Source organism: Trachypithecus francoisi, unplaced genomic scaffold, assembly GCF_009764315.1.
Source record: "Trachypithecus francoisi isolate TF-2019V2 unplaced genomic scaffold, Tfra_2.0 Lachesis_group10, whole genome shotgun sequence".
NCBI lineage: Eukaryota > Metazoa > Chordata > Mammalia > Primates > Cercopithecidae > Trachypithecus > Trachypithecus francoisi.
In genome coordinates, this window is record NW_022681455.1 from 5,486,017 (window position 1) to 5,510,082 (window position 24,066).

At 40.6% G+C, this 24,066-nt stretch overlaps 1 protein-coding gene across 6 annotated transcripts in view; it reads left to right on the forward strand.

Moving 5' to 3' along the window:
- Positions 1–24,066, forward strand: part of FARS2 (phenylalanyl-tRNA synthetase 2, mitochondrial) — a 537,773-nt gene that overhangs the window by 291,886 nt on the left and 221,821 nt on the right. For all 6 annotated transcript variants that reach the window (XM_033216106.1, XM_033216105.1, XM_033216109.1 and 3 more), the window contains one exon: positions 16,849–17,009. In XM_033216106.1, coding sequence (XP_033071997.1) covers positions 16,849–17,009 — 161 coding nt within the window. The remainder of the gene's footprint in view (positions 1–16,848; positions 17,010–24,066) is intronic.

Genomic DNA, 24,066 nt, shown 5'->3' on the forward strand with positions numbered 1-24,066 from the left:
TTTTTAACAGAAAGTAACAGATAAGTACACCTATTTCAAGAATTTGAATACTTCAAGAATTATGAAGTACGTAATTCTTCAAGAATTTCAACAATGGGTGAAAGTGTTTAAAAGGTTTATCAGTGGATTTTCATATTCTCCACACTCAGGAAGGAATCAGACACTCTTCTTAACATATACGATATTATATAGATATACGTAAAAGTTATTCAAGTGCTGTAGCCACTGTTTTTTACCTTCTTTCATCTCTTGTGTTGTTTTCTCATCAGCCAGCAGTGTGCTAGGCCAGTGCTTCTCCCAGGCTGGAACTGACCCTATAAGTCTATTTTGTGAGTGGAATCAGAGCAATAAAGGCTCATGGCATTTGTCAGAAGGACTGCGTTGACCCTGCTGTCTGACGGCATGTACCCTAGAGTCATAGTGTCTCCATAATTTTGGCTCAGAGGATTTACTCAGTTTCCTTTCCCTTCTGCTCTATTCTTTCTGAAAGACTTATTTTTACTGTAGTGAACTCATAAACTCTAGTTAGCTTTCTACTTGTGGCCTAGTTTTGATAACTCTTGTTAATAAGGAATTTAATAATACAGTTGAGGTAAATGAGAACATTTCCCGACACTCACAACTCTGTACAGTGTTTCAACAGTGTTTCCTCAAACTCTTCTTATGGATATGGCTCGCATTGTCAAAATTATTATATGAAGAATCCGCATTAAGTTGAAAGTGATTATTTGATTAATGATCATTTTAATGCACTTAAAACATCATTCAGATTTTTAAAGTCTCCCCTATAAATTTAGGGGAATATGTTGTTTCCTGAAGCTCTGTATGCAATTCAATTCAGGCAACTAAAACCACAATAAACAATCAAGCAAAAACAACTTCTGTCTGAAAAATGGAAATTGTTCAAGGCTGGTAAACTGTTAGGAAATCTATCTTTTGCTGAATGAAAACTGTTTGTTGCAATGATCTGCTTAACAGTACTTAATTCTGAGTTCTAGGAACTTAGATTGAAATTTGAGGGAAAGGGATGAAAGACATAATGCTGTATTGGGGGCGAGTCAAAGGGAAACGTAGGAGATGGTGTATGAGTCCTTGGGAGATCATATGCAAGTCAGTATATTTAGTGTTTAACTATTAATGAATGCTAAGCAAGGCATAACTATTCCCTTTACATTTTCAAAAGGTCCTACAATCCCGTATCCCAATTTGGTCACTTCATCTTCATTTCACGTTTCTGTCTTCGTATGTTTGTGTTTACTTTTCCTTCTTGTTGGAAGATCTTTACCTTTTTTAAAATTTGTATTTTTTTTAAAATAAGAGATGGAGGTTTCACTCTGTTGCCAAGGTTGGATTTGAACTCCTGGGCTCAAGTGATCTTCCCACCTTAGCCTCCTGAGTAGCTGGGACTATAGGTACATACATGTCATTGTGCCTAGCTCACCTTTAAAACCCCTACATGTCGTTTAAGACCATACTTGCCTGACTTTTCTAAAACATCCTTGTTCGGGATGTTTAAAGTGACCTCTTCTTCTTCTGGCACCCCATAGAACCTAATTTCTATCAGTCATGGCACTGACTTGCATATGCATTTATAGGTCTTTCTCTCTGTGCTTTCAAAGTAAACATCCCTTGAGGGCTTGAACTACGGAGTTAACACATGCCTGGGTTCACATCCCAGGTGGGACATTTGCTTGCTGTTGGTTGACTGACTCAGTGGCAGTCCTAGCACCATTTGACCTTGCATACATCCCACTCGAGAGTTTGGAAAAGCCAGGCAGTTATGCCCTTCTCATCCTTTAAATATAAGAGTGGCCAAGCAAACCAGTTTGGAGCAATGAAATGTAAGACAGTTGGGGACCCTTGGGAAGGCTTATGTTTCCCTATCAAAGCAATGGGTGTGTGAGTCATGCACACTGGAACTGTTCCGGCTTTCCTCCTGACTGATAGATGATGACTGGAGATCGACCAGCCATTTTGTAGTTATGAAATCACCACAATAATGATGGAAATGGACCTGCTAAGATGTTGGAGCAGAAAGATAAAAGGAGCAAGGGTCTTCAGTGGCATCCTCTAGCTCCTGAACCAACTCTGGAAATGCCTATCTTCAGAGTCCTTTTTACGGAAATTAGATGTCTCTTATTTAAATCACTTTTAATAGAGTTTTCTATTGCTTGCAGCCAAAAATATTTCTAGATAGCTGTATAATCTGCGACAAATTAAACTGTCTGAACTTTGGTTTGCTTGTCTAAAATGGAGCTAGTGATAGTCCCCTCACAGAGTTGATGTGACAATTAGTGAGGTCATGTTTTCTGACGCGTGCGAGCAAGTGAATGTTTCTTTCTTTCTCCTTCCTTTGTATGGTGTTGTTTGCCAGAGAGCATCTATCACATTTTTGTACAAAAATAAGTCACAGTATTTTTTTTTTCTTTTTTGAGACAGAGTCTCACTCTGTCGCCTGGCTGGAATGCAGTGGCGTGATCTCGGCTCACTGCAACCTCCGCCTCCTGGGTTCAATCAGTTCTCCTACCTCAGCCTCCTGAGTAGCTGGGACTACTAGCACCTGCCACCACACCCAGGTAATTTTTGTATTTTTAGTAGAGACGGGGTTTCACCATGTTGGCCAGGATGATCTCGATCTCTTGACCTTGTGATCCACCTGCCTCGACCTCCCAAAGTGCTGGGATTACAGGTGTGAGCCACTGCATCCGGCCTAAGTCACAGTAATTATCAGTTGAATGAGTAAATGAATATTAGAATAAAGCAGTTGAACAGACTTTTCAAGATAAGCCACTCTAATGGCTTCTTACTGCCTTTTTAATGACTGAGTAGATAGTCCTTCTCTGCCTCTTGAATCTGACTTGGCTCTGTTACTTGCTTTGGCCCATCAGGGGAGTGGCAAACATGATGAAAAGAGATGCAGGAAAGGTAATTGCACCCTGGGCCTTGCTCTCTTGATGCAGTTAGAACCCTGCAACCACCACATAAATAAGCCCAAGCTACCGGGTTGGATGATGTAAGAGAACCAAAGTGCCCCAGCCAGCAGGCAGCCAACACCAGACATGTGAGTTCCAGCAGGCCCCATATGCATGAGTAAACCCACCTGAGAGCTGAAGAACTTTCCACCTAAGTCCAAAGTGCCAGCCAACATTGAGCTAAGTGAATAGTTGTTGTTTTAAACCACTAAGTTTTGGGTGGTTTGTTTTGCAGCAAAACATAAATGATCTAGAGGAGCTCTGAAGTGGATAAGTAAGCATCAGGGGTCTCCAGATATGTCACCTGGAGAAGGACACCATAGCACTTTTGCAGTGTTCCCGCTGGGGTCCTGAACCTGAATTCAATCGTGAAGAAGTATCAGGTAACCTCAAATTGAGGAACATTTCTATGAAACAGCCGGCTAGGAGTCTCCAAAATGTCAATGTCTTATAAGACAAAGGAAAGCTAGGAAATGGTCCTAGATTAATAAAGACTAAAGAGACATGATATGTAAGTACGATGTGTGATCCTCGACTGGATCCTGAATGGGAGGGAAAAAAATGCTACAAGGACATGATTGGCAAAATTTGAATATGAATTGCAGATAAGGTGGGGTTATTGCATCCATGTGAAATATCCTGAATTTGGTAACTATGCTGGGGATATGTAAGAGAATATCTGTGTTCTTGGGAAGTATACACAGAAGTATTCAGTGGTAAAGGAGCATGATGTATGTAACCTACTCTCAGATGGCTTGATAAATTATTGTAATATTTAAAAATATATTGATATATTTATATTTATAAATATAAAATACATGTAACAATAACTATATATATTTGTATTAATATCAAATATATAACTGTAATATATTTTATATATAAATATTTTATATATTATGTAATATGTAACTATTGACAAATATGTCAATATATAAATGGAGATATGTTTATAAATATATCAATAGATGTATATTTATGCTTATATATCAATAGACATATTTATAATCTACATATAACTGTATAATGTATACATATATAATTAAATATGTAATTTATACATACATTATAAATATTAATAAATGTCAATATAAATACAGGGCTGCTGACCTCCAGCTTTTTGCTCCTAGTCACATGTTGGCTATTGCAGCTCCAGGCATTATATTCTTGAGTGATAGCATCTAATGTGGAAAGAAAGAAGGGAGTAGTTCAGAGGGCCTTTTTTTCTAGGGAAAAAAAAAAAACTCTTGCCTATGAGCATCCTAGCAGATTTTCACTTGTATCTTATATTTTATGTTGCTCATATCTTATTGGCTGTGTCTCCCCTCAACCAGTCACTGGAAATTGGTGGGGGGTGGGAGTCAAGCCCCTGCAGCGGGTGGTGCATCACTGTCCAATCTGCAGACAAAGAGGGACCAACGCTTTCTACACATTCCATGTAAGGAGGATTCTCGCTGCGCGGGACCACTGGGAATTGCTTCGTGCACTGCTCATTAGCATGTGGTTCAGACACTGCAGTTTTCTTTCTTAAACTCCAGAGAACCAAAATCTAGGACTCAGGAAGGAAAGGGGGTGGTCCAAAGTGACTTTTTTTGAGATGGGTATGAAAGTTTTTTGCAGTAAGCTGATTAGAATGTCATCCAGCTCAGACTGTATTAAAGAACCCTGCTTGTAAGACCCAGAGACTGTCATCCACAGTCTGCTCCGTACCATGCAAAGCTTTCTTTTAAAAGAGAGGTCTGCCTTTGGATGAGGTGAAGTACTTATTGGCAGAGTGTTTGGGGCCAAGGATATATACAGCTGGAGAAATGTTTCAGGCAGGAGAGTGATCTTTGGGCATAGCTTGGAAAGTCAGTCATCCGATGGCAAGTCTCCGAGGAAGTTGTTCAAGTATTGTGACTGGAAAGCAGGGGATGAAGGACTACATCCATGGTTGGAAGCGAAGAAATCAGAATTTACCTAGCTGTGCTGACCTTTCTAGGCCTGCCTCTGGATTGCAATGTCTTAGCAGGATACTGCAGTGCTTTTATTCCTGCGCGTCCATCGTTGTAACTAACAATCAAGGGACGTGGATGCCTTCATTCAATACCACTGCTAACTACTAGACCCGTCAGTTCGCTCAGTAGGTCTGTGTGTATATTGCAGTCAAATCCAGTGTGAAAGGTGTTTTGGAGTGATAAAACCCAGCATTCAGAAGAGAAATCTGCTGTTATGTGGGCACCTACCTACACAAATCATTTTACTGGCTTCCATGGAATAATTATAGTCAACCAGGAAATCAGCTGTGACAACATAGAAAGCACACAGATGTCAGTAGCACTTTCTGATATTTTGACATACCTTGAACGTAGCCCTTCTCAGTTAATGTTTCAGCGTGAATCTAGGGGAGCATTTACTGGGTGTAGACTTAAAGTCAAAACATAAATTCAAGTCCCAGTGTCTATGTGATCCTGCTTAAACGGTGTTTATCTTTTCAACATAGATGATACCAGTTTGACATTTCCCATAGAAGCACTGTGAGGATAGAACTCAAGATAATATAGGTGAAGTTCTTTGTCATTGGTGAAGTTCTGTAATATATGAATGTTGGCCGGGCTCAGTGGCTTAGGCCTATAATCCCAGCACTTTGGGAGGCCTAGGTGGGTGGATCACAACATCAGGCGTTCCAGACCAGCCTGGCCAACATAGTGAAACACCATTTCCACCAAAAATACAAAAAATTAGCAGGGTGTGGTGGTTGGCGCCTGTAATCCCAGCTACTCGGGAGGCTGAGGCAGGAGAATTGCTTGAATCTGGGAGGCGGAGGTTGCAGTGAGCCAAGATCGTGCCACTGCACTCCATCCTGGGCAACAGTGCAGACTCTGTCTCAAAATAATAATGATAATAATAATATGAATGTTAATTGCTGGGTTGTTTTAGTGTTTCTTGTAGCAGTTATTTTGGAAACATGTGAGTTCATTAAGTTGAAGAATTCCCAGAAGGTCAACCTTTTTGACAAGGAAGGAAAAATATGCTTAAAATCATACAATTTTTTTTCAATATGTAATAGTTTAAGCATTTCACTTATCTCTTGGCTTTGTAACAAAACAGTCTATAAGGAGAAACCTGAGGATGCAGGGGCTGTTTGCATTTCCAGAGCCCAGTCATTGGGGAAGAAAATAAAATAGAAAGACAGAATGTTGAAGCAGAAGTGGCAATAAGATCCTGGGCCTCAGGGGACTAGCGACCCTGTGCCTGCTGGTGCCCTGTAGACAACAGAGCTCAGTGAATGGTGATGACGTTAGGGGTCAATGAATAGAATATTCACTTTTTTCTGTTACTTTGTGTGTTCCATTTCTCTCCTTTTTGAGATGTCTTTTCAGAAATGGCATCCCCAATATCACTACTGTTAAATGTCACTTTATAATATGATAGATAAAATCTCTCACAGATACAAAATTTAAGGAAGTCATCACTTGTATTGAAAACTTGAAGTATGAAATTCTTCGTAATACTATCCATTTAAATGAAGTGAGTAAACCAAAAAGGTGGACAATCTTGAAACCTTTCCTACCATACCATTCTGTTGTTTCTTTGCAAGTGTTTACTGGGTACTTGCTGTGTGCCAGTGTGCCGGCCACTCGAGACGGGTCCGTGGCGAAAACCAGCTCAGATGCTGCCCTCATGCGCTGCAGGCTAGCAGGGGAGTCTGAAAATCAGCAATACATAAACGAAAAGGCTGTAGCATATTAGAAGATGATATTTTCTGGGGAAAAGAGGGCAGAGTTGAGAGAGTTTGGGAGGGTAGGTTGATGGAGAGGTTTACAGTTTTAAAGTGGATGTCCGGGAGACCTCACTGAGAAGGGACATTCAAACAGGTACCTGAAACAGCTGGAGGGGAGACCCTTCCCCCTGGACATTACTGCCCCAAAAGGGGTGTGACAGTGAATGTGCCTGTATGTCCCAAGGCTTTAAGGGGACCGGGGGTGAGAGGAGAGAGAGCAGTTGGCAGGTATCTTTTGTTATGCTGCTAAGTGTTAAGCAAAATTATTCTGCAGTAGTTTTTATTTCATTAAGGGAGACTTAGAATAGAACCTTAGTTAACTGTTTCTAAAGTGAGCCAAATCATAGACTATTCAGAGCTGGGAGGAACTTGAGACACCCTATCATTGCTGTTCTTCATTTTATGAGAGAAAAAACTGAAGTCCGGTGAAATAATTGGTGGTATAATGGCTCCATTAGTAGATCTCAGTGTTTTCAGAGACAGATGTGGTGATGAGAAAAAATCTATGTTTATTGTTTTCCTTTCAGAAAGTGAAGAACACATGAAAACTTTCTTCAAATTTTTAAATATCTACATCCTCTGAAATTTTACTTTTATGTGATAAAATGTTACATAATATAAAATTAGCCAGTTAAGGCATTTTAAGTGTACAATTCAGGGGCATTAATAACATTTACAGTGTTGTGCAACCATCACCACTATCTATCTCCAAAATGTTTTCATCACTTCAAAGATCAATTCTGTATGCTTTAAGCAGTAACTGCCCATTCCGTTCTCCCTCTGGTGCCTAGTAACCTCTAATCTGCTTACTGTTCTAGATATTCCATGTAAGGGAAATCATAGATTTTTTTCGCCTGGCTTTTTTCACTTAGCCTATTGTTTTCGAGGTTCATCCATGCTGTCGCATGTATCAGAACTTAATTCTTTTTTAGGACTGAATAATATTTCATTGTGTGTAACTAACATGTTTTGTTTATCCATTCATCTGTTGATGGATACTTGAGTTGTTTCCACCTTGGGACTTGTGAATAAAGCTGTTATGAACATTGGTGTGCAAGTGTCTGAGCTTCTTTACTCAATTCTTTTAGAGATACACACACACAGGCATATATACAGACACATGTATACACACGTGCACGCACACACACACACACAGAGATTGAGAGAGAGGATTGGCGGGTCATATGGTCAAATCCGTGTTTAACTTGCTGAGAAACTGTCCAGCTGCTTTCCACAGCAGCCGCGCTAGTTTATATTCTCAACAGCAACGCACAGGGCTTCAGTTTCTCCACAACCTTCTCCACACTTTTTATGATAGTTTTCATTATTATAGCCACCCTAGTAGATGTGAAGTGGTATCTCATTGCGGTTCGTATTTGTATTTCCCTGATGACTGATAATGTTGAGTATCTTTTCATAAGCTTATTGGCCATTTGTCTATCTTCCTACAATTCTCTCAGTAACATTTTATAGTTTTCAGTGTACAAATATTTTACCTGTTGTTACATTTATTTCTAAGTACTTTATTTTTGATGCTTTTGTAAATGAAATTGTTTTCTTAATTTCCTTTTCAGATTGTTCATTGTTAGTGTATAGAAATGTAAATAGGTGCAACATTTTTATGTGTTGATTTTGTGTCATGCAACTTTACTGAATTTGTCTATTAGTTTAGATAGTTTTTTGTGTGTGGATTCTTCAGGGCTTTCTACATATAAAACTATGTCTGTCATCTGCAAATAGAGATAATTTTATTTCTTCTTTTTCAGTTAGGATGTCTTTTATTTCTTTTTCTTGCCTTATTTCTCTGGTACAACTTTTAGTACTATACTGACTAGTAGCGGTGACTGTGAACATTTTTGTCTTGTTCCTGATCTAAGTAAAATTTATCTAAGTGGAATGAATGAAATGTTTTCAACTTTCACCATTTAGTATGATGTTGGCTGTGGGTTTTTCACACATAGTCTTTATTTTGTTGAGGGCATTCTTTTGTATTCCTGGTTTGTTGAATATTTTTATCATGAAAGGGTGTTGGATTTTGTCAGATACATTCACTATATCAATTGATAAGGTTATGTGGGTTTTAATCCCTTTATTGTTATGGTATATTACATTGATCGATTTTTATATTTTGAATCATTGTTGCTTGCACTCCTGGGGTAAATCCATTTGATCATGGTATATGATCCTTTTAATATGCTGCTGAATTTGGTTTGCTAGTAGTTTGTTGAGGAGTTTACATCTGTGTTCGTAAGAGATACTGGTATGTGGCTTTCTTGTAGTGAGCCCCTGTGACACTACACTTTAAACCTCTAGTTTTAATTTATCTCTTTTTTTTTTTTTGAGACAGAGTCTTGCTCTGTCGCCCAGGCTGGAGTGCAGTGGCACAATCTCGGCTCACTGCAAGCTCCGCCTCCCGAGTTCACGCCATTCTCCTGCCTCAGCCTCCCGAGAGCTGTGTTCCTGTTGGTGACGTCCCGGGCCTCCTCTCGAGCTGGAGATATCCCGGGCTGCTTCTAAAACTGGAGATACAGACAAGAGGCCGCGTGCAGAACCTCTGTGCTTTGGGCTCTCCTTTGCAGATGCTTCCATCTCTGCAGCTGTAGAGGCAGAGCCTGGAGAGCCAGATGCTGCTTAGAAGGATCACCCTGTGGGATCAGAATCTTTTAAGTTCTAAGATAAATTTTGTTTCTCTCCTTTCACACCGATAGCTTCTCACTGTCCCCTTTTCTATTGCCATTCTCCTCCTCCTCCACTTTCTCCTCTCCTTTTTTTTTTTAAAACTTTCCCGTCTCTGGATTCTTCTCTTACTTTCTTTTGCTTCTGTGCATAGACTTGCCCTCTTAGGAAGATTTTCAAGAATTATAAATACAAAAAAATGTTCCTGCATGGGTTGCTCAGTGCTGTACAGACTTACATTAGTCAGAATGCCTAACTGCTTCCAATCCTGCATATTCTAATTGGGAACGTTCCTCTACAGTGAGTTCTGTACTCTGGTGACTCTAGTTTACTGGAGCTCGCTAGTTTTGTAATGAGGCCAAAAAAAAAAAAAAAAAAAAAAAACTACTGCCTTAAAACCCTGTCAGACCTGGGTACTTGGCAACAAATTACAGCTGAGGAGTGCCAAAGACCTGAAAATTATACCTACCCTGGCTGACAATACCTTTAAGCGTCTATGTATTTATGACTCACTTTCTTCCATAAAGAATTTGAAGTGCCTTATAAAAGTACATATCCGAAGATAAAATAAATAGTTGAGATAATCAGGGCAAAGAGGAAATACGGGTAAGAAAATAAAAGTGGAGCAAGAGTCACAAAGAGAAATGTACCCTGAACATTTGTGCGGTTGTAGAGGTGACCTGCAAGTTTGCCTCTAAGCTCCCATGGGGCCAAAGTAAAAAGTGAATTTTGATCAATTATGTAGCACATGGCATCCTTAAAATTAAAAACAATCCAGTTGTCAAGAAAAGGATGGCTTTTCTCTTCCCAGGATCCAAAGTCATTTTCTTAAATCTAAGATCAATTTATTTCCTGAAGCCTCCTACAGAAAACTGTATGATAGAGTGGTCCGGTCCTTCACAGGAGTCCCCAGTGTCGTCTTACTAATGGAATAGGCCAATGACACAATGCAGGGGTGCGATTCAGAAGAAACAAATCGAAAGGGAACCAAAACAAAATGTTTTAAAGGTAAAATTTGATGCAACTCAGCAAATGGACACCGCATCCTTTCTTGCAACCCTTCATGAAAATTGATTGTCACAGGCAAACTTTTTATCAGGATGATAATGAGAATGAAAGGTTGTAGGCAGTGGTAGGCAGCTGGAGACCAGTTGCTCTCCGTTCCCAATGATGGTCTGGTCCATAAGGTTTGACATACGTGGTGGGATTTTACGTGCCCGCGGGAATGACCCCCTCACTCACCTTAGCACTGGGTCCTCTCAGGTGGAGCCAGTCTCTTGTCTTTAGAAGAGGATGTCCATTTGTCCCTACTGACAGCCACGTGGGACTGAGGCTCTGGAGTCATGCATATCCCTAGCACAACCATCAGCCTTCCTTTCCCCTGTCAGCCTTTTAATGTGGTCCTGCCAATCATCCACTTAGGCCAGTGAACATTTCTTTTTTTTCTTTTTTTTTTTTTGTGAGACAGAGTCTTGCTCTGTCACCCAGGCTGGAGTGCAGTGGCTTGATCTTGGCTCGCTGCAAGCTCTACCTCCCAGGTTAACGCCGTTCTCCTGCCTCAGCCTCCCAAGTAGCTTGGGACTACAGGCACCCATCACCATGCCCAGCTAATTTTTTTGTTTGTTTGTTTTGTTTTTTTTTGTAGAGGTGGGGTTTCACCATGTTAGCCAGGACAGTCTTGATCTCCTGACCTCGGGATCCACCTATCTCCACCTCCCAAAATGCTGGGATTACAGGCTTGAGCCACCGCGCTCAGCCAAACATTTCTACATTTCTAAAAAACCAGCTCTAGAACATCTGACTTTTAGCAGTGTAGCTTTGCAGTGAGCCTTCTGAGAAAAGCAACTGGAAGTTGTATCTGTGAAGGAAACTTGTTTTATCTTTTCAGTGGAATTCTTGGATATTAGCTAATCTGATTAATGACTTTAATTTTAAGACTCATTGATGTTGAGCCATTCTGTATGGCAATCATGGAATGGCAGGAGCAACTATCTATTGTGGCCATTTCGAATGCGAAAAACTGAATTCTCGTCATCAGCGAGACTCCCAGTGTGCAGCTTACCTCCTCACACCGGGCAGCCCGGCCTCCCCCGCTGTGTTCTGCAGATGTGATTTCCAGCTGCCGGTGCTCCCTCTGCTCCCTCTTACCCTGCTCCATTCAGAGACCAGGCCACATCAGGCTGGTAAAGCAAGTCCTCCTTGACTCTGAGACCTATTACAGTGGAGCCTAGACTGCCCTCACAGTGGCAACCATGGGGATCCCTCTTACATGAAGTTTGTTCACCCTTTTCCTGAGCCATGTTTCTCACCTGTACCGCGTGGCAGTGCACACGTGGGTCTCGCCTCCTGAGGACCGCTGTGCTTGGCAGCTCCGTGGCTCAGCTAGGAGGAAGATAACAAATGGGAAATTTCTGGTTTTCCAGAACTTTATGGTAATTTGATTTTGGACTCATTCTTTTCTTTCCTATTGTTTCTGATATTTCTATTTTGATAAACATCATAGAATGTAGATTTACCTTTTAGATGGTATTTATTCCCTTCAATGCTGTTACTTCTGAGCATTTTGTGATCATTTACATTTCCCATCTGTGAAACTGGTATTCTGTGTCTAGCAAGCAATGAATGAAGCATTTAGTGCTCTTTTTCTTCTTCTGTGCGCCTTTAGCCTCACAACCCTTAATTGTGAACATTGTGTAAACTTTGGTTTTCAGAACACCAGCCCTTTTTGTTTTTCTCTGAGACATTCATTCGCACTGTCGTATCTTCAGCTTTGTGCTGTGAGAATGACTCAAAGAATCTACTACATGGGAAGCACATGTTCTTCTCATTAGCACAGATACATGTCTAAAAATCATTTATGGAGTAATCAATACCGTGTATGACATTGTCTAGGGACTGTTTTCTCAGAACTCTCAGGTTTAGATGGGGAGAGAGACTTATAAATATAATAGTTGCTAATAGAAATATGTACAGCGTGTTTGTGATGGGGAAATGAAGGTAAACTTAATGATTCCGGGTCAGAGGAAGAATCTCACAGTCAGAATACTTCAGTGAAGCTTTAGAGGACCATGAGAGGTTACTTTAGGAGAGAGGCAAGTGTTAGGAAGATCCGCTGTGTTATGACAAGGACATGTGATGTTTAGAGAACTGTGGATGATCCGATGTGGTGGGCCCAGCACCCGGTGTGAGGGGCCTTTGGTGCTGTTGTTAGGGGTTATATTTTGTTTCCCAGTCATGATTCTCAGCTTGCAGTATGCAGATTCCTGGGCGTCTATGAATCAGTGCTTAGAATATATAAGAGTTTGCTATGGAACGTTTTAACTTTGTGGGTTTATATATATATATATATATAAGCATATTCTATATCATTTAAATCAGTGTACCTCAAAGTGTGGTGCTCAGAATGGTGCTGATCCACAAACTATCAGTTTCCAATTCACAAGGAGATAACCGCAGATGCTGAGAGTAAGCCTTTAGAAACTTACAGGAATTTGACTTCATACTGCCATGTCATTCAAGGGTAGTATGTTTGAAATGCCAGTTTACTGAGGTAGTATTACACACAACAGAATTCATACTTTTAAAACATAGCTAGATGAGTTTTGAGGGATATATACAGTCATGTAAACACCCCGCACTCAAGATAGAGAAAATTTCCATCTCCCGAAAAAGTTCTCTTGTGTCCTACCACTCTGTTATCCGTCTCTGTAGTTTCACCTTGTCTAGAATGTCATGTGAATTGAATTCATATTGTAGATAATCTTTAGTGACTAATCTCTTTTTGTTAAACATAATTCTTTTGAGATTAATTTATTTTGTTCTGTATAGGAATAATTTATTTTTATTACTAGGTCATATTCTGCTCTCAGAAAGGGGTTCTGATCCAGACCCCAAGAGAGTGTTCTTGGATCTCGTGTGAAAAAGAATTCGGGGCAAGTCCACAGTGTAAAGTGAAAGTGAAAGCAAATTTATTAAAAAGTAAAGAAACAAAAGAATGGCTACTCCATAGACAGAGCAGTGGCACGGGCTGTTCCACTGCATAATATTTATGGTTATCTCTTGATTATATGCTAAACAAGAGGTGGATTATTCTTGAGTTTTCCAGGGAAGGGGCAGGCAATTCCCAGAAGTAAGGGTTCCTCCCCCTTTTAGAGTATATAGGGTAATTTCCAGACATTGCTATGGCATTTGTAAACTGTCATTGCGCTGGTGGGAATATCTTTTAGCATGCTAATGCATTAAAATTAACAGATAACCAGGAATGAGGACGACCAGAGGCCACTTTTGTCGCCGTCTTGGATTTGGTGGGTTTGGGCCTGCTTCTTTACCATATCCTGTTTTCTCAGCAGGGTTGTTATGACCTGTATCTTGTGATACCACCCCTGCTGACCTCCTGTCTCATCCTGTGACTCAGGATGCCTGACCTCTTGGGAATGCAGCCCAGCAGGTCTCATCCTCGTTTTACCCAGCCCCTACTCAGGATGGAGTCACTCTGGTTCAGATGCCTTTGACAATTCTACTATATGAATATACCACAATTTCTCCATTCACTGGTTGATGGACATTTCGGGTGTTTTGGGGTTGGGCTATTCTGACGTAAGCTGTGATGAACATTGATTCATTGGACTTTCAGTGCACATGTTTCCATATCTTAGGTAAGTACTTAGGAACGGAATTGCTGTGTCATATGCTAAGTGTCTGTTTATCAGGGTTTCTCTGGTTCATGTTTTGGGTTGGATAATTCTTTGTTGTGGGAAACCATTCCTTCCATTGTGGGATCTTTAGCAACATCTTTGGCCTCTACTCACTAGATGTCAGGATGCTCCCCACTCTCAGTTTTGATCACCAAAAATGTCTTCAGACCTTACTAAATGTCCCCTGGTGGCTAAAATTGCCCCCAGTTGAGAAACATTGGTTTATTGTAAAAAACTACCAAACTGTTTTGAAACTACCCAAGTGGCTTTATCATTCCCACCCAATAATTTACGAGTTCCAATTGTAATGTGTCATATCTTAATTTTTTTCATTTAAATATATTTTCTGATTTCCCTTGTGATGACTTCTTTGGCTCATGTGTTACTTAGAGAAGTATGTTGTTTAATTTCCCAATATTTGGGAGATTTTTCAGATATTTTTCTGTTGATTTCTGATTCATTTGCATTTTGGACATAGAACATTTTTGTACAATTTCAATCCTTTTAAATATTTGAAATTTATTTTGTGTTCCAGAATATGGTCTGTGGTGGTGAATGACCCATGTGCACTTGAAAAGAATGTCCATTATGTTGCTGTTGAGTGGAATGTCGTGTGCATAATTTTATACGCGACCAAATTATCAGCCTGTGATGTGCTGGAAATTTTTGAAAAGTTCTTTGCTAATGACCAGTGCCTCTTGATCTCCCTGTAACTTATAGCCTGTGTTCCCATTTGTCTTGACGATTGCCTTGATGCCCAGTAATAACCACAGGTGCTGCTGTTTCACTTGTAATGCAGCATTTTCCCTCCTGGACTTTGCATATCTAATCCTGAGGCTCCGTGAACGTTCAGGTTCAGCTAGAGCGAATGGGGATTTGTGAAACAATTGTAAGGGCTTTTTGTTGTTGTTGTTGTTGTCGTTTTTGAGACGGAGTCTCGCTCTGTGGCCCAAGCTGGAGTGCTGTGGTGCAGTTCCAGCTCACTGCAACCTTCACCTCCCAGGTTCAAGCAGTTTTCTTGCCTCAGCCTCCCGAGTAGCTGGGATTACAGGCACACGCCACCATGCCTGGCTAAATTTTGTATCTTTGATAGAGATGGGGTTTCACTGTTGGCTAGACTGGTCTTGAACTCCTGACCTCATGATCTGCCAGCTGTGGCCTCCCAAAGTACTGGGATTACAGGCTTGAGCTACCGCTGCTGGCCAAGTTTTTTATGTTTTAGGAAAACATTAAATGCAAAGTAGAAATGAGAACAAAATGTTTCTTGTGGCTCGTTGAGATGAGTCCTGCCCGTATCTCCAGAATCCACTCCTCAGCCTTCCCATGCTGCATCCCTGCCCTTTGCTATTGAAGAAACTCCTTCAGTCTGGAATTTCCTATCACCTTTCTCTACATTTGGAATCTGGATTAGTTATTTTCGTTTGTTTGCTTTTTTTGTTTGTTTGTTTTTTTCTGGGTAACAAATGACACTTAGTGGCCTAACATAGCACAAATTGACTATATCACAATGTCCTTGCATGAGGAGTCTGGCTATGGATTGATAGCATCCCCTGATCAGGATCGTAGCAGGTTGAAGTCAAGGCAGAGGCAGGGCTGTGTTCTCCTCTGAAGCTGGGGTCCTATCATCGGCTCACTCTGACTGTTGGGAGAATTTGTTCCGTCCCACTGTAGAAGTGAAGTTCCCATTTTCTCCCTGGCTGCTGGTGCCTCTCTGAGCTCCTTTAGGACTTCTCAAGGGCCGAGCCATGCGGCCTCTTCAACCAGGAGGGGGATCTCTGTCCAATCGGCCAGGATGGAGTCTTCGATAAAAAGTAAACCAGTCACAGGCTTAAATTCCCATACTGTTCCTAGGTCCCACCTATACTCAGCTCAACGGGAGGAGTTTACACAAGGCATGTGCGTGCGGGGTGGGAGTCTCAGAAGCCATCTCAGCCTACCACAGGATCCTACTCATCTGTTAGTGTCCAGTTGGAATTATATTCCTTTCATGAGCTCATTTCATAAGCTTTCCAGCTGTGTGAATCGCTCCCTTGCCTGCTTTCATTCTGCAGTTTCTGTCTTCTCTTCTATAGTGCCTGAGTCTGCAAAGCAAACCCTCTACTTCATGGCATTGACAGAATCTGAGCAGGACACTGTACCTTTGGAGTAGGTGGTGCTAGATACACCCTTCCTCTGGGCTTGCTTGTATTCTCTGCAGTGCTGAAGTAGCTCTTCCTGAGCATAAGCATTATGGTGTTTTCATAAAGCGGAGGTTCTTAAAGGCATGACACATATACTTTCTGAATGTGAGTTCATTCTAAACATGTTATGGCCAGTATGGCATGTTTTGAATATGTCTCATTATCTACTATACTTAGGGACGGAGACCATCTTTTCTTTCCACTCTGTAACCTATAGACAGTGGGCTAAATATTTGCGTCAGAGCAAGCAAAGACTACAGAAAAATCTTAACGCAGTTCAGGAACCAGTGTTTGAGAAAGCCTAGGATTTAATCAGAAACACAAGACAGTACTCCAGGCAGTATGACTTCAGAATGCTTCCATGAGGGAAGTCGGGAATATGGAGAGGAAAAAGCGTGTAAGATTGGGCAGCCTCATGGATGTCTTTGTAGCGGCTTACCCAGTGCCTTGGCCACTGGTAGGCATCTCATTAGTGTCACTGATAACTATCAGGGAGTGGTATGAGCCTATCCAATCTCAATGCTTTTTAAAAACAACTGTTTTGTTTTGTTTCCTAATCATAGCTGGTGCTCAAGACCGAATCGGCTGGGCTTTTGGCCTAGGATTAGAAAGGCTAGCCATGATCCTTTACGACATCCCTGATATCCGTCTCTTCTGGAGTGAGGACGAGCGCTTCCTGAAGCAGTTCCGCGTATCCAACATTAATCAGAAGGTGAAGTTTCAGGTAAGAGGACTTGCAAGAACTGAATAGATAATAATAAAAATGGCTGTCAAGGATTGACAGGATCATGTATTTGAAAGCCACTGTCAAATTCAATTATGTATTTTATTTTATTTTTATTTTTTATTTTACTTAAGTTCTGGGATACATGTGCAGAACGTGCAGGTCTGTTACATAGATATATGTGTGCCATGGTGGTTTGCTGCACCCGTCAACCCGTCATCCAGGTTTTAAGTCCCGCATGCATTAGATATTTGTCCTAATGCTCTTCCTCCCTTCACCCCCACCCCCCAACAGGCCCCAGTGTGTGATGTTCCCCTCCCTGTGTCCATGTGTTCTCATTGTTCAACTCCAACTTATGCGTGAGAACATGTGGTGTTTGGTTTTCTGTTTCTGTGTTAGTTTGCTGAGATTGGTGGTTTCCAGCTTCATCCATGTTCCTGCAAAGGACATGAACTCATTCTTTTTTATGGCTGTATGAATTTTAAATAATGTGAATTTGTAAAGAAGTTCTTGGCCAGGCACGGTGGCTCATGCCTGTAATCTCAGCACTTTGGGAGGCCAAGACGGGTGGATCACCTGAGGTCAGGAGTTCGAGACCAGCCTGGTCAACATGGTGAAACCCCATCTCTACTGAAAATACAAAAATTAGCTGGATGTGGTGGTGTGCACCTGTAGTCCCAGCTACTTGGGAGGCTGAGGCAGAATCACTTGAACCCAGGAGGCAGAGGTTGCAGTGATCTGAGATCATGCCATTGTACTCCAGCCTGGGCAAAAAGAGCAAAACTCTGTCTCAATAAAAAAGAAGTTCCTAAATAGAGGTCCATAAACACACAGGGAGTTCATAAACCTTCAGAAAATCTATGCAAGAGAAAAGATATTTGTCGATATTATTAGTCTAGGCAGAGAGCCAATTTTGTACCCTTTTTTTTTTAGACAGAGTCTTACTCTGTTGCCTGGGCTGGAGTACAGTGGTGCAATCTCAGCTCACTGCAACCTCTGCCTCCCACTTTCAAGCGATTCTCCTGCCTCAGCCTCCTGAATAGCAGGGATTACAGGCACCTGCCACTATGCCCAGCTAATTGTTTATATTTTTAGTAGAGACAGGGTTTCACCATGTTGTCCAGGCTAGTCTCAAACTCCTGACCTTGTGATTCACCCACCTGGCCTCCCAAAGTGCTATGATTACAGGCATGAACCACCACACCCGGCCAATTTTGTACTTTTTTAATGAACATTTTATCATTACGAAATACCCAACTTTATCACTGATATTTGTCTCTTAAAGTTTACTTTTCATAATATTAATATAGAGACACTGGATTTCTTATGAATAGTGTTTGCATTGTAGATCATTTACTTTCATTCTATGTATTTATGTTAGTTGTACATCTCATAAGCAGCATAAAGTTGGGTCTGTTTTTTAAAAACCAGATTTAGTCTTTGTCTTCTCAATTGGAGTGTTGAATACACTTACATTTAATATATTAAATAATAACTGACATTCTTGGGCCTAATTATATCATTTTTTAACTTATTTTCCTCGTCAATTTTTTATTTATTTTGCTTGAAAATTGAACTTTGTTGTTTTTATTTTGTGTGTGTGTGTTACATTTTATTTTTTGTTTGTATTTAGTTTCATTTTATGATTTCAATGATTACATATTAATATGCATAATTCATTCATCATGTTTTATCATGAATAAATATTATACAACTTTGTGAAACATTTAGTCACTTTATAATAGTGTAACTTTATTATCCCTCCTGTCTAGGTGGTCAGGTTTTTTTTTTTCTTTTTGGTCCTAGGACTTTAAAGAGGTCAGGTTATTGCCTTTATTTCTGGTTTTCAGCAATTTGACCTACATATGATTTCCTATCTATTTTTCTGCTTCAGGATTTACTGTGTTAGGTTAATATCTTTCAAGCATTTTGGAAAATTCTTATCTAGTATTTTTTTTGTTTGTTTGTTTGAGACAGAGTTTCGCTCTGCCTCTAGGCAGGAGTGCAGTGGCCGGATCTCGGCTCACTGTAACCTCCGCCTCCCGGGTTCACGCTCTTCTCCTGCCTCAGCCTCCGGAGTAGCTGGGACTACAGGCGCGCGCCACCACACCTGGCTCATTTTTTTGTATTATTTTAGTAGAGACGGGGTTTCTCCGTCTTAGCCAGGATGGTCTTGATCTCCTGACTGCGTGATCTGCCCACCTCGGCCTCCCTAAATGCTGGGATTACAGGTGTGAGCCACCGCGCCTGGCCTGGTGATGGTTATTTTAAAGTACTTGTCTGTTAATTCCAACCACTTAGTTATCTAGTGTTCTTTTGTTGTTGTTGTTTTCCTTTCCTAATCATGGCTTACATTTTTCCTGCTTCTTCACTTGTCTCTGTGTGTGTGTGTGTGTGTGTGTGTGTGTGTGTGAATGGACAAAGACTGAGGTAGATAAAATTTATCCCCAGAAAGCCTTATGCTTTCTACCATCTGGCTACCGAGGTGACTAGGCCAGATCTTTTTGTTCTAATCAGGAGTTGAGTTGGATTTCACATCTGATTTCCTCTTGATGGTGAGATCTAGCCCTGCAGCAGAGTTTGGGATCTAACCATGTGAGATAACAGGATAGCTTTCTGCTTTCCATCCACTTACCAGCTTCTACCACCACCAGCATTTGTAAGCAGAAATATTATGAAGGAGAATTGGCTGGCAGTGAGGGTTAGCTCTGTTTCTCCATTTTCCAGTCTGCCATGGCAGCCCATGCTTGGCTGATACAAGTGTGGCTCATTTTCTCCTTATTTCAACAAAATGTCTTTGCCAGTAGCAGGCTAACTCTTCTGCCTACTCACGCCCCAATGGTGAAAGCAGCCATCAGTGTCTGTCTACCCTAGAAGGGCTCATCTCTCTCTGGAGTTACACTTACTTATCTTTGTGTACAGATCTCTTCAACTGTATTAGTCCATTTGCATGCTGCTGATAAAGATATACCCGAGACTGGGAAGAAAAAGAGGTTTAATTGGACTTACAGTTCCACATGGCTGGGAAAGGCCTCTGAATCATGGCAGGGGGCGAAAGACTCTTCTTACATGGCAGCAGCAAGAGAAAATGGGGAAGGAGCAAAAGCAGAAACCCCTGATAAACCCATCAGATCTTGTGAGACTTAATCACCATCCCAAGAATAGCACAGGAAAGACCTGACCCCCTGATTCAATTACCTCCACCTGAGTTGCTCCCACAACATGTGGGAAGTCTGGGAGATACAATTGAAGTTGAGATTTGGGTGGGGACACAGCCAAATCATATCATCAACTTTAAGGACAGGTATGATTTTTATAAATGTATTTTTTTATTGTTACAGTGAAACACACTGATTTTGTGTGTGTGCCCATCTGCATCTTAAACCTTCCTATGTACATATGTATATATGCATATATTTTTGGTTTTACCTTATGAGGACTTTTAAAAACTTCTACTTGAATAATTATCGTTTTATTTTAGCATCAATTCCTTCTAGACTAATTTGAAATAAAGTTGTATCTAATTCACAATAAAACCTGGCTAAGGTTGTAACTTTTTCTCATTCATTTTTAAAATATATTGTCAGTTATTTAATCAGCAAACATTTATAGAACACCAACATTGTGCAGAATGGTGTGACAAATAAAGATGAAAAACACAGTTGCCACCATAATAAAGTGGCTTAAATTCAATTTTAAGTGTACTTACAACAATCTTTTTTATGAGACACAGACATAGTCAGAAATAGACTCTTGATCTCTTGTACTAAATATCATTCTTTTTCTCTTTTCTGCCTTCAAATTTGAAAGCCAATATATGCATACCTGCACTAATATATAATTTTTATAGTTACCTTTGTGTAACAAACTTAAGAACTTCTAATGGGGCAGTTAGGATTTGTATATTCTTATTTAGTATACATTTATAAAATACTTTGTAAAGTATAGATTGTAGATCATACTATTACCTACGTATTCACTTGTAATTAGTATCTATTCTTGTTAGTTTCCTGTTGCTTAGGTAACCAGTTACCACAAATTTAGTAGCTTAAAACAACATGTATTTATTATTTTACAGATCTAGAGTTCAGAAAACCAAAATCCACCCAATTGGGCTAAAGTTATGTTGTCAGCAGGGCTGATTCCTTCGGTAGGCTCCGGGGAGAATCCACCTTCTTGAATTTTCTGGCTTTTTTTATTATTATTGTTATACTTTAAGTTCTAGGGTACATGTGCACGACGTGCAGATTTGTTACATATGTATACATGTGCCATGTTGGTGTGCTGGACCCATTAACTCATCATTTACATTAGGTATATCTCCTAATACTATCCCTCCCCTGTCTCCCCACCCAACAACAGGTCCCGGTGTGTGGTGTTCCTCACCCTGTGTCCAAGTGATCTCATTGTTCAGTTTCCACTTATGAGTGACAACATGCGGTGTTTGGTTTTCTGTGCTTGCGAACTATCACCTTTTCTGGCTTTTAAAGGCCATCCTCAGTCCTTGGATCAGAGCCATGCATCACGTTGCCTTTTCTCTCTCCTTCCGTCTTGTGTCACATTGCCTCCTCTTCGACCTTTGCTTCTTTCTTATAAGGACCCTTATGATTATATCAGGCCTTACTGGGTAATTCAGGATAATCTTCCCATCTCAAAATACTTCTTTTAAAGTAATCCTTTAATACTTTTAATACAAACTAATTCTCTAATACAAAAGGAAATGTAAATTTCCTTTTGAATATAAAGTAATGTATTTCTAGGTTATAGGGATTAGGACATGGATGTCTTTGGGTAGGGTTGGGGGCATTTTTCAGTCTACCACAGTCTTCCCTTTGAGCCCCAAAGAGTCACATCTGTCTTGTGTAAAATACATTCAGCCTATCCCAAGGTCCCACAAACTCTGAACCCATTGCAAAATCAACTCAAAATCCAAAATGTCATCTAAAAATCATCAGCCCCTAAGTCCCATTTCGTTATTTAATTATCTAAAGCTGGTTTATGTGACACTCTGGGTATGATTCATCCTGGGGCAAATTCCTCTCCACCTTTGTACCTGAAACAAGGTACTTACTCCCAAAATACAATGAGTAGGATAGGCATTGGAGAATAGTCATAGACATTTCCATTCAAAAAGGGAGAAAATGAAAGGAGAAAAAAAAGAATCACTGCTTCTAAGCAATTTCAAAATTCAGCCATTAGGTTTCAAGGCCTGGGGATAATTCTCTGTGGCCCTTGGCTTTGCCTTTTTGATCTGTATTTCTACCCTCTCAAATATCCTTCTTTTTAAAAATTTATTTATTTATTTATTTATGAGACCAGGTCTTGCTCTGTCATCAGGCTGGAGCCCAGTGGTGCCATCACAGCTCACTGCAACCTCCACCTCCCAAGCTCACATCTCAGTCTCCCAAGTAGCTGGTACTACAGGCACATGCTACCACACCCAGCCAATTTTTTATATTTTTAGTACAGAGGATGTCTTGCCGTATTGCCCAGGCTGGTCTTCAACTCCTGGGCTCAAGCAGTCTGCCTGCCTTGGCCTCCCACAGTGTCAGGGCTACAGGCATGATGAGCCACTCTGCCTAACCTCCTTTTTTATTAAGGGTGGCATGTATCTGCAGGTGAGTTGTTTTATTACCCTGGCTTTTGCCTGAAGAATTTGGGGAGTCAGATAGCCTTCTTTCTTTCCTTTTCTTTTTGTTCTTTTCCTTTGTCCCTCTCAGTTCCAGCTGACAGTGTTCCTGATGGTAAATCATTCTCAAAAACCTTGTGGCTCTCCCATGTATGTCATAGGGATTCATTCCATTACACAAGAGGCTCTTCTGCAGATCTGTCTTGAATAATTCATTGCTATTTTTGGCTTCTGCTGAGATGCCTGAGGGGATCCTTGAATCATATGCTTACTTTCTTCAAAGAGCCCTCTGTGTCACTAAATACCTTGATCCTTCGAAACTTCTGAGGCATTAGCAAAGGGGTGTATTGCTGCACTCTTGGCTTACTCTCCAGAGCACTTTTCTGTCAGTGAAACTCCTAACTTTTTGTCTTTCGCAATCTAGATAGGCTAAGAATTTCCCAAATTACCTAATCTTTCTCCTCTTTGCATAGCAGTTCTCTTAATTTGTCTGTTTTCTCCTGCAAGAATAAAGCAGGCTGCATTTTCACTGTTTGCTTGGAAATTTCCTCAGCTAAATATCCACATTGATTGTTTGCAAGTTTTGCTTTCCACATCCAATTCATCCAATTCTGCCACTGTGAATGAACAAGAATCCCCTCTCCTCCACCTTCCACTAACATGTTCCTCATTTTGTTGCCAGCCCTCACCAGCAGGGCTTTGGACATCTGTATTTCTACCACCAGTATGTTTATGAATATTTGGATATTCTCAGACAGTATAGGTTTTCTCTACCATGCTCCTTACTTTTTCCTTGCCTGTCAGAGTCTGTAACATCCGTATTTCTGCAAGAGTCTCTTCAAGGCAAAATAGCCATTTAATATCATGGTGCTCCACGTTCTCTACTCCCCATTGACCAATTCCAAGGCTAATTCCACATTTTTATGTATTTGTTACAAGCAGTACCTTACTTCCAGATACAAAAATATGTATTAGTTTCTTGTTGCTGCTCTAATAAATTACCACAAACTTAGAAGCTTAAAACAATGTGATCTTATTATCTTATATTTTTGGAGGGCAGAAATCCAGAATCAGCCTGATTGGCCTAAAGTAAAGGTGTCAGCAGGGCTGGTTCCTTCTGGAGGCTCTGAGGGAGAATGTGCTCCCTTGCCTTTGCCAGTCTAGAGACAGTCCTCAGTTCTTGGCTTATGACAGCATCACATTGCCTTCCCCCATGCCCTGCCTCTTTCCTCTGTAAGCACCTCACCCTCTCTCTGAATTTTTGCCTCCCTCTTCGAAGAACTCTTCTGATTACATGGAACCCACCTCATCTCAACATCCTTCCTTATTTATATCTATAAACATCTTTCCTAATGTAGGATAACATATTCACAGGTTCCAGGGAGTAAGACATGGACATCTTTGGAAGGGGGCTATTATTTAGCCTAT